General features: G+C 32.8%; 3 protein-coding genes across 4 annotated transcripts in view; 2 read left to right on the top strand and 1 right to left on the bottom strand.

The window, feature by feature from the left end:
* LOC106103498 (disintegrin and metalloproteinase domain-containing protein 10-like) overlaps positions 1–1,989 on the top strand; it is a 62,969-nt gene extending 60,980 nt beyond the window's left edge. The window contains exon 11 of the mRNA XM_013283276.1: positions 1,935–1,989. Coding sequence (XP_013138730.1) covers positions 1,935–1,989 — 55 coding nt within the window. The remainder of the gene's footprint in view (positions 1–1,934) is intronic.
* A 1,400-nt stretch (positions 1,990–3,389) lies between these two features.
* Positions 3,390–7,990, bottom strand: LOC106103698 (membrane-associated protein Hem). Of its 2 annotated transcripts, none has more exons than XM_013283526.1 (2): positions 7,956–7,990; positions 3,390–7,439 (listed from the first exon to the last, which is right to left on the bottom strand). In XM_013283526.1, the coding sequence occupies exons 1-2, from the start codon at positions 7,973–7,975 to the stop codon at positions 4,064–4,066; spliced, it is 3,396 nt and encodes a 1,131-aa protein (XP_013138980.1). In that variant the 5' UTR covers positions 7,976–7,990; the 3' UTR covers positions 3,390–4,063. The 2 variants fall into 2 exon arrangements, with proteins under 2 accessions (XP_013138980.1, XP_013138981.1); XM_013283527.1 differs by lacking the exon at positions 7,956–7,990 and adding an exon at positions 7,739–7,931.
* Positions 7,991–8,594: 604 nt separating this feature from the next.
* LOC106103499 (cell division cycle 5-related protein) overlaps positions 8,595–11,230 on the top strand; it is an 8,967-nt gene continuing 6,331 nt past the window's right edge. Inside the window, exons 1-6 of the mRNA XM_013283277.1 lie at positions 8,595–8,782; positions 8,881–9,146; positions 9,427–9,557; positions 9,770–9,929; positions 10,109–10,277; positions 10,806–10,940. Coding sequence (XP_013138731.1) covers positions 8,738–8,782; positions 8,881–9,146; positions 9,427–9,557; positions 9,770–9,929; positions 10,109–10,277; positions 10,806–10,940 — 906 coding nt within the window. The 5' untranslated portion in view covers positions 8,595–8,737. The remainder of the gene's footprint in view (positions 8,783–8,880; positions 9,147–9,426; positions 9,558–9,769; positions 9,930–10,108; positions 10,278–10,805; positions 10,941–11,230) is intronic.

Here is an 11,230-nt window from a genome sequence, read left to right on the forward strand (position 1 = left end):
CAAACTGATAAATGAAACTACCCTCTGCCCGGCGACGAATACGCCTGGATTTACGTTTTATTCAAAGACATTTAAGAAATATATAGACTAGACATTGAACGTTTTTTCACCGGTAACTTTGGACGGTAATATCTATGTCAAATTTGACACTTCCTAAGTTTCTTAGTGTTTGAATTATTTATTTGTTGTTTGACTATAAAACACCAGGCAGTGCTACTAAGATGTGGAAAATGTTTCAAGTGAAGTGCTAACTATGCTTCTTCTATATATTTTTTGAATCTCTTTGGTTTTAATTTGTGTTGTGTCAGTTTAGTATCTAGTCAGTCGATGTGCATTTAAATATTGCAAATGTAATTACAACTCTCCTTCAAGAATTAAGCAGATTTATGTGGTTGTAAAAAATTCGTAAAATACAAATAAATACTACAAACAATAAATGACTGACGCAACACGCGATTTTAATTTAATACGTAGATCATTCGTAGTTATCGTGTAGTATTTTTTTAATCTGTTCATTTTAGCATGATAATGTAAGATGAAATATTATCTAAAATATATTTTTAAGAAAAAAATATTTTATGACGCTTATAACTAAGGAACAATTGCTCTATTTTAACTTGTAAAAATACTTTTTTCTTTTCCTTTTTTTTTCTATTTTCTTTTTTTGATATTAACGTTTCGTTTGTAACGTGATTAATTCGTGCTAAAATGTATCAGTGTAACTTACTTATGCGTTTCCACTGTCAAAACACTTGTATATAACAAGATTCTTAATATCTTAAAAAACAGGGATATTTGTTTTAATACAAGTTTTTTTACCAGTGGAAAATTAATATAAACTTCATATCTCAATGCAAAGCGTTTGTATTCGTCGCCGGCAATTGCCGACTGTAGACTTTTAATGCAAAATGTAACAACGTATATACGTGAATATTACAAATGGACCTGAAATATCACAAGTAATATATAATTGCAATAAGTGTTCTCTTTAGTTTCGGATAAACTCCGATGTTTAATATTATATAAGTTTTGCTCAAGAAAAATTAAAAATATACAAGTTTGGTTTAATTGACTATATTTAGAAGTTGTCACTATAAATAAGTAAATAACTCAAAATTATGCCATTTTTACAATATGTATAACTTTGTTGTTTGTTTGAAAATTAAATAAAAATCAGTAGTCTTGCGTAATTTATCTTAATAATGTTAAATTATATACTGTAAAGCATTTTAAACACGATTATATATGTAAAAACTATCGAATTATGACTCAAAAGTATCGTCGATTAAACCAACTTGGTGACAGACTGACAGCCTGTCACGTCATTCCGCAAGCTGTCAGGAATGTGGGAACAGACGAATTTACCTGTCATTTCTTACCCACTTCAGGTTTCTTTTTAATTATTCGCTGAGCTCAAATCATTCTCAACAAAAATTAAGTATTATTTTTATAAAACCGTAATAATGTTGCATTCTCGATCCGGTAACTGACATACACAACATTTATGTATATTTTTGTATATAAATGAATGTTATACAAAGGCTTGTAAAAATATCAGTCGAGTATTCAGTAAGGGAAAAGTTCGATTTGAATCTCTAAGTGTAATTTTTATATAAAGTTATTTTTATTATATTTAATGTATATGTAAGCGGAGAGTTGTGGTGCCATGAAAACTTGTGTGTCCTTTGTAACGATTGATTCTATCATTCCTATAGCAAATTAACTCAACATAACTCACTGCCAGGGAAGGAATAACTTTGAGACTTTCACGTCTTAATATTTTTTATTAAAACGTATTATTTGACCGTAATATTAGGATAATTGTAATTATAATTGATGAAGGACTCAAAATGTTTCTCCCATAGATGATTGGCGGATTAGTCTTCCTATGGCAAAATAATTAAAATTTGTACTCGTTTTAATTTAATTTGTAGGTGTAATGTAGAAATTGAACAGTATTGCCAAATGATCAAATTGTTATTAGACTGAGAAACTTTCTATCTCAATACGAGATGTTTGCATTTTTGTTTAAGAGAGGACACATCAAAACGAATATTGGCTGAATTTTCAATTTATGATTATTATTTTATATTTTTAACTTTAACTTCCCTCAAACTCATAAAGTGTTTCAAATTTTTCATGATTTATTTCTAAACGGTTAAGTTTCTATGTTGTTTTAAAATTAGTTTTTCATGTTTTAGGTTATAATCTTAACTTTTGCGTTACTTGCGATATTTTGTTTTAATCCTTTTTGATGTATGTCCTCTCTATTAGCGCGTTAAGCGTAGCGGTGGCTCAAATTATTATAAAAATTTAATTTCGGTGCATACAAAATTGCATATCACATTCGATTTACTTTATTATGTCCGAAGTAATTACTAATTAAAGAAAACCGTTGTACATTTCAGTTCAATTGATCTCTAGTAGATAGTATTTTTATTTCAAACGATTTATTAGAAACCTGTTCATTCTAACATCAGATTTTTTGTTGGCAAAAAAGGTGCTTGTTTGGCAATAAATAGATATGTACGTAAAACAAACTGTTTTAATTTGTTGTTGCAATTCATTTTTATTGTCAAAATGTTTTGTTTGTGACTTTTCCTTGTGTAAGTTTAAGTCACAAAATATACGTACGAAAAATCTACTTAGAAAATTGTTGTTTAGTTGACAAAATCTAATATTAGAATAAACAGGTCGTGCGTAGAATAACTCCGTCGTGCAAGCCAAAGAGCATGATGTATTTTTTTGATTTTTTCTATACATTAATATTAAGGTACAGTCTTATTAGTATACCAATATTGCCATTTAATTAGTGAATGTGGACGACACACGCAATGTTCAGTAAGTGTATAAACGTTGTATATTTGTATGTAAGTGCGAGGTGATGTTTCCCACGTGGCGTGATTCGACCAAACGTAACGATGGCTTGTATTTTGTCCATCAAGTAGTACTCAATGGCATTATTTCTCCTAATCGTAAGCTAGACTACCGTTATAGATTATTTAATTGACTATGTGAATATTTTTAATTAACAAGATGAATGTTACAACATGTGATTTCAAAATAACAAAAAAATACAATAAATTTTACATGATATCTTGGATTTTATTTATTTCTGTCGCTGTTTTAGTGGTCAATAATCAATAGCTCAATCAATACATCCATAAATACAAAAATGATTAATTTCTATATGTTATGATCCCTACAGAAAAGATCCCCACTCAGTACAATCAAAATCAGTAACTCTTGTTATAATGACGATGAGCATAACATTGATAAGCCTAAATGCTTCATAAAGTTTTCTTTCGGATGATCTCACCGGATTTAACGCGATAATTTTATGGATGATGAATAAAACAATCTTATATTACGTAATATTTAATATAGATAAAGGTACAATATTTGGGTGACCTATAAATAAAAATATACAAAAAGTAACAAAAACACTTTCAAGTCCTAAAAGACTTCTAGCAAGAATGAATATAAAATAAAATAAAAAACACTAAGGAAGAGAAGATTTGATTAATAATGACGTATGCTGTTTATATTGCCAGTTTACTTGCATAAAACTTAACAAACCTTAAATTGCATTAGAAATCTGATACCGTGAATTCTAATTTAATAACTAATCCATTTGTCTACGCTCTAATTAATATGAAATATCGAATAGCCTTACTAATGTTAATACGTAATTCTTAAAATAAATTGTAAATCTAAAACCTATAAAACAAAATGCAGTGTATAAACTATGTTCGAAGTCTAGTGTAGGTTACATTATATTAATACTTGGGGTCTAATTCTATAACAATACAATGATCGGAATTAAATAGCCTTGATAAGAATAAAATGTCGAGTACGGAATTTTTAAACAGTCTCATTAAATCTAATGTTTTTTTCTATGGAATCTTACATCCAGTTGCTACTTTCAAACAATCGATTTGATAAACTCATTGTCATCCCTACATCTATTGGAATTAATAATTATGGAAAATCATCGATACTAAGAGTACATTATACTTTATCTAAATTCCTATAACTGTCTTTCGTTAGTCGACATTATAAATTATGAATGTAGTAGCATTTGCTCTTGCTTGTAAACTTCATGATAAGCATTACGTATCAACACATACGGGAAACAGGATTCGAGTAAATCCATTGTGAGGAATGGCGATTCTTGTACAATCAGATCCAACAACAAATACACTGACTCCCGGTTCCTTATTGCTTCTTTCTCAGTCTCCTGTCCGAGGCGGAGTAAGGACGAGGACGCCAGCGCTAAGAACTCCTTCATTCTATCTTCTATGTCGCCTTGACCGCAAATTGTGAATAACGCGCCGAAAATATGGTTTATAGCTGGTGCCATACAATGAATATTATTCGCGTGGCCTTCCAATGAAGGCCTGTAAAAGGAACCTTCGCTTCGAGCGAGTCTCGGAAGCGATACTGCAACAAACACCATCAGCAAACAAACTATCAAATGCTCCTCATCCTCTAGTTCCGCTTTGTGCTGCCTAAGCGCTGAAGCCAGAGTAGGGTCCACCTTACAGGGCAGGCCTGCCGCGGAACACATTTCTGATATAACTCTAGGGTCACCGCTCGGCAACTGCTGCTGGAAATCTTTAATCGAACTTATCAAGAACGGTATTCGACGCTCCAGGACGTCGAGTAATGACTCCTGTGCAATTTGACGGAAGCTCAAAATAACACCAATAATCGTCATCCTTTGTAACACATTGTCCACATGTTGCAGCCTCTTAAATTGTTCCCTCATTATTTCCGGTTTATCAAAATTTGTTCTAAGCATTTGGAGAACTTCTTTATTTTGTACGACCAATTTCTTTAACTCTTGCACTTGACTCGCAATGTGCCACATTAGTGTTTCACTTAACAACTTCATACCATAAGGTCCAATAAGTTCAGCTAAAGATCTTAGCTCATTGATATCTGAATACTCTTCAGCATTGAAAGGTATGGCACCTTCAGCTGACAGGCTTACAAATGCTTTCTGATTCATAGAGAAACAAATGCTGCCAGCACTCACTCTTCTAAGTAAAATTTCAGAATACCACTGAGTGTACAATGATGCTATAGTCTTTTCTCCATGGCTGTCCATATTCTGTGTTTGCTGTAGAAGGCAATTATTAAAAACTCTCGTAATATCAATGTGTACATAATTTTCCACAGTTTGTAGCACATTCATATATGCCCTTACACTCACTAGCAACTCTGATGGCTTCGCTATTTCACTTGTATCTTGATTAAACATAACCATTCCTACAAGAGCCTTGGAGAATCTGGTCTCCAAATGTTGATGTAAATACTCTCGCGGAGCAAATGTGTACTCCCAAACATTTACTTTTGAACAGTAATTTATAGCAAAGCATAGCTCAGTGAGAGCCATGTGCAGTTTGTCCATTGTGGTCAATTCTTCTCTGGTCTTCCTGTAACTTTCTGCTCCAGGTTTCACTATTTCGATTGGATTCTTTTTGTTTTTATCCTTCTTCTTCCTATTTGCCAACTGGGCAATAGTTTGTGCGCAATGTTTTGGAAGCAACTTGTCACTCATTGTGCATTGTTCATCACAGATTGTTGTAATTATGTTCTTGGCTTCTTTTGCCATTTCATCTAAGAAAATGTTGACTACAGAAAGACTCCTCTCTCTGATGTGATGCCTTTCCTCAGGGCATAATTCATGAGTGCAGTTTTGAAAGTGACTGCAAATCAGTGGGAAAGCAATAATATATCGATTTTGAGCCGGAAACTCTAAACACATATGAAACTGACTTTCAAATATCTTACTGTAAAAACAAAACAGAGACAAATCTGAAGTCTCAACCATAATCTCATCTAAATTGTCAACCATCTTGGTATGAAAAACCATTTTATCAATAAATTGTGCTAATTCTCGTTGGTCCACAAGATTGAATGGAGTTTTAGCAACTGATGTGTATGCTTGTAATCTAAACCAGTCAAGACGGAATGCACGGAAATCAAAAAGTTCATTGTCTTCAACTTGCTTCACACTTAGAGATGCTGCAGTGTCACAGAGGGATGAAAGAATAACACTCTCATCTTCTGGGCAGACTGGTAAATTTTGCATCATCAGATTAAGAGCTACTGCATCAAAACCAGAGAGATACTGTACATAGTACCTTTGCATGACCTGGCTGTATTTGCGCACTAATGCTCTTAGCTCCTCCATGTGGAATAGAAGTTCTGGCAGCTGACGGTCTACCAAATCTTCAGTAGCTTTACCTTTAACTTTTTGAGGAGGATTATCATTGTGCCGCAATAGCCAAAATACTTCATCTCTTGCATAACAGAGGCCAATAAAAATAAGCAAAGCTTTTGGGCCTAGAAGACCAGGCTGGTCAGTCAAGATAAGACCCAATTCTTTTAGGGCAGTTCTCAAGAACTTTCGCCTTTCTCTATGTTTGTACCCAGCTCTTTGTACAGCATGGTGATAACAATCTTTTACCTCTGAAATTCTTTTACCATATCCTTTTATGCCATCAAAAAAGTTCTGGATGTAGGAGTGGATATAAATGACCTCATCTCTAAAGAGTGCCAAAACCCAACCAGACTCCAAAGCACTCACCCACATTTTGTTTGCATGCTCCTGTTGTAGCATATGATGACAGATAGCAAAACCAAATATGACCCACCTCTCTAGAGATTCTAATGAAAGATATTCACATGACATTGTATTTGTTTCAGATGGCTTTAGGAGTAATGTTGGATTGCTTACTAGGCTCAATTTCTGCTCAGATCTCCAATGTTCAGCTGCTAAATTTCTAGCTGGATACACATGCCATAGAGAATTCAAAGCATTCAACAATACTTTTTGATGTGGCATAAATTCCTCTGAGAGTTTCTTCAATGGTGCATCATAGTCTACAATCAATTGGCCTAGACGTGGAAAGCTTTGGTCAATTTGATTATGTACCATTTCATGTGCAGCATTAAAAAGGCCCAAAACTGCTTTCCTGTCTTCAACTCTTGACAGTAAAACCATCAATGATATGTAAGTTGTTACCAAGTCTAGGTAATTCTTTGTTAGTTCAAAGTTTAGGGTCAAATCTAGTGTGACATGGCAAGCATCCATTATATTCAAAAGTTCACAAACATTGTCTTTGAAATCAAGCAGATCAACAAATGTGTAGTAGTACAATGAAAGAGATTTAATGATTTCATTTCTTATGTTGGATATAGCTTGTAATCCTTTCACATCTATGTTTGGGAATCTTCTTACAATGTGTTTAATGGAAGACTCTAAAGTCTTATCAGAAAGAAAAGCTGGTTTTGATTTAGCATCTCCGCAAGCCTTTTTAATATTGTATATTCTTGTTAACATTCCGACACCGCGATCATTCAATATAATGAGTTTTTCAGCCAGCTTTTGCTGGCTGATGTTCAGAGATCTGGACATAGTAGACATTCTGTAACAAACAATTTAACTATAGTACCTGGGTAACGTTAATTAATAAACATATTCTTATTTATGTTAACAATGGTCCTTGATAAGCGATTTTCGCTATTAGTCAAGCGGATATTCAGTATGAGTAGAACCAAACGATAACTATTTCCGCCGAAGAAAATCATATATCAATGTGAACTATGTACGATTACTTCTTTATTAAATGTTTAATTGTACAGTGTTTTGTTAATATTTAGAATAAACTATAAGAAATCATAAAGTAATATGAAAATTGTTTCCGCTGTTCTGTTTGACTCATACCTGTTAAAAAACGGTTTAAACAGTAAATCTCACTAGGGAAACATGTTATTGGACTTTTTTACAGCCCCTTATTTAAACTCATTTACTAAACTCGCTTATAAAATACACGACACTGCTAAATCAGGAAAAGGGAGTGCCTTATTTATCGAACGCGTACTTAGCAAATCTCCGTTTCGTTTATTGGCATTTGGCATATTCGGATTTGACATTTACTTACACTCGTTGACACTTCTTCATCCAACTCTACTGCTGTAATTCCTATAATTTAGGTTTTTATACATTTATTTTAATTGCGATTACATTACACATTTACATCCATTATCCAATGATTTTATAATTTATTTATTAACAAAATAATGCCTCAAAACTATTTTGAATTTTACAGATCTTGGAACCTCCGTGATGTTTCTGAAGTTTTTAATCTTTGTCTTCGGACGCAATTCCAGCAACTAGGGATGTCGATTAATAAAATGAATCGAATGAGTAAAAATCGATGCTTTTCATTAAATTTCATGAATTTGTCAAAAATAGATTAAAATATGTTTAAAACAACCGATTTCTACGAAAAGTCGATTTTTTATTATTTAAGAATCTACATGCTTTTTATATTCCAATATAAAGTCTAAGAGATTGATATTAAAGTTTATCACATTAAAAAATAAAATAAAGCAACCTGAATAATAAAATAACCCATTCAAAACTAAAAATCAAAGCAACATTTCTTTTAAACTTTTAAGTTAAGTACTTATTTAAACGAAGGTAATTTTTGAGAAATTAATCGACTTTTTAAATCGAATATTATTTAGGTACTTAAAAATTAAAATCGATTTAGTAAGTCGATTATCCATCCCTCAAACTCAATTTTACGTCAATTTGTTGGTTAAAGTTATAAAGTTATTGATTAAATTTAACTTTGTAATAAATCTTCGTTTATATTAAGTGTATCTTTATATAACTTTGAATTTGAGTTAAACAAAGACGTAATAAAAACAATCCACCATGCCGCGAATTATGATAAAAGGCGGTGTTTGGCGTAACACAGAGGTTTGTCATCAAAATTTATATTATTTTTCCATCAAATTTTGTAGTTCGTATAAAAATCTAGTTTCTGAGGTGCTCTAATTGTTATACTTTTTCTCTAGGATGAAATTCTCAAGGCGGCTGTTATGAAATATGGAAAAAATCAATGGTCTCGAATAGCTTCCTTGTTGCATAGAAAATCGGCTAAACAATGCAAAGCTCGGTGGTACGAATGGTTGGATCCAAGTATAAAAAAGACAGAATGGTCAAGAGAGGAAGACGAGAAGCTTCTGCACTTGGCAAAGTTGATGCCAACACAGTGGAGAACTATAGCACCTATCATTGGACGAACCGCTGCACAATGTTTAGAGAGATACGAATACTTGCTGTAAGTGTACTAGTAAATGTAACCTGTTGATATGCTATCAATCTTTTTCATATTAGCAATACTTTTCATTAATAAAATGTATTTCAAAGATGAGTCAGTAGGAGTATGGGGCTACAATTTCCTCAACTCCACGGCTAGCGAAAGTAAAAGAAGAGTTTACCATAAAATGAAGCTCAATTAATTCTCAATAACTATAAGATTCACCTATTCACACTTAAAAGTATATATGTAAACTGAAATATCCCAATTTTAAGTTGACATATTTTTAATTTACCTACAGAGACCAAGCTCAAAAGAAAGAGGAGGGGGAGGACATGGGGGATGACCCACGAAAGTTGAAGCCTGGAGAAATTGATCCTAACCCTGAAACAAAACCGGCCAGACCTGATCCTAAGGATATGGATGAAGACGGTAATAAATAAATAAAAAAAAACATGTATAACAAAAAATAAACCATATGTTATTAAATATTTCAATGTGATTGATTCTTAAAAAATTGAATTTTACCAGAATTATATACGAAAAGTAATACTAGAAAAGCTTGTATTTTGCGGCATTACAAAATTAAGACTGTATTTTAATCAGTTTTAAAACTATAAGATTTCATATTAATAATGTTTTAGAGCTTGAAATGCTGTCGGAGGCTCGTGCACGTTTGGCTAACACTCAAGGTAAGAAAGCTAAGAGAAAGGCGAGAGAAAAGCAGTTGGAAGAAGCAAGAAGACTTGCTGCATTGCAGAAGAGGAGAGAACTGAGTGCTGCCGGCATCTCAGTGCCTATGAGGTATGCTGTGTTTTTAACATTTGTGTTATTATAAAGCTAAGAAATTCTAGTTATTATTCTATTTATAAACTGTACTGTATAGTTATATAGCAGATCGATTTATCTAAGGGAGTTTCAAGATGATATATTTTTATGTAAATACCATGGAATATCTTTTTCTAATGTTTTCTGTAAATTAGACGTAAGAAGAAACGCGGCGTAAACTACAATTCAGAGATACCATTTGAGAAGAAGCCGGCTGCGGGATTCTATGATACATCAACTGAGGAGATTGATCCCATGGCACCGGACTTTTCTCGGCTACGGCAGCAGCATTTAGATGGAGAATTGCATTCAGAGAAAGAAGAGGTAATATAAAATTAGTAATTACACTTTTTACTTGTTGACAAACGCAACTACATTTGTCTATTATCTTTATTGGAAGGTTTCATTTGGGCTGATTACCCTACCGATCGACCTATTAGGAATATTTACCCATTGAGTTAATCAATTGAATGGATTTGATTAGCCCAATGGGAAAAACATCTTATTGGTTCAATCCATTGGTTAGCTAATAGACCCATTGGGAAACACCCATTTTATGTGAATTATTTTGAAAGTTACCATTGTGATTATTTACAAATCAAACTTTAAAACAGAATTATTATATATTGCAACTTATAGTTTCTTTTAACATTTATTTGTACATGTGTAATTATAAAAATATTGCTAAATTAAGCCTATGTTAATGTAGCTCAAACTCACTGATAACATAGCTTTGAAATGGCAAAAGCATTTTTTAAATCAGCGCAGTAGTTTTTAAGTTATTTCAATACAAAAATACAAATCTTTCCTCTTTATAATAGTATAGATGAGTGTTTTTCGGTTGTGATACAGAAAGAGCGTCGTAAGGACAAGCAGAAGCTGAAGCAGCGCAAAGAGAACGACGTGCCGCAAGCCATGCTGCAGGGAGACCAGCCCGCGCGCAAACGCAGCAAGCTGGTGCTGCCCGAGCCGCAGGTCTCCGACCAGGTAACCAACACACAAACATGTCTACCATGTTACAAACTTCACAAGCTTTTCTCCTGCTTTTGATAGGTTTTAGATTGAATTTTACTTTATTTTAACTTGTAGGTGAGTAAATTGGAAAGAAATACTTTGTTAGAAAGAGACAAAAATTATAAACCAATACTAACATAGAATCAAGGTTGCCATAGTTACTTAATTTAGCCCATGACGGCAATAAATCAAGGTTGCTATTTAAATTTACAGCAAAAAGGATTGTCATTTGATCATTTGAATTTTTACATTTGGTTTTTTTT

Source organism: Papilio polytes, unplaced genomic scaffold, assembly GCF_000836215.1.
Source record: "Papilio polytes unplaced genomic scaffold, Ppol_1.0 DF823731.1, whole genome shotgun sequence".
Taxonomy (NCBI): domain Eukaryota; kingdom Metazoa; phylum Arthropoda; class Insecta; order Lepidoptera; family Papilionidae; genus Papilio; species Papilio polytes.

Excerpts from the sequence above, each read along its gene's own strand:
- LOC106103698 (XM_013283526.1), bottom strand. The coding sequence starts at position 7,975 with ATGAAGAAGTGTCAACGAGT. Across the intron at positions 7,440-7,955 it reads ATGAAGAAGTGTCAACGAGT|AATGTCTACTATGTCCAGAT; the intron begins GTAAGTAAATGT and ends TGTTTGTTACAG.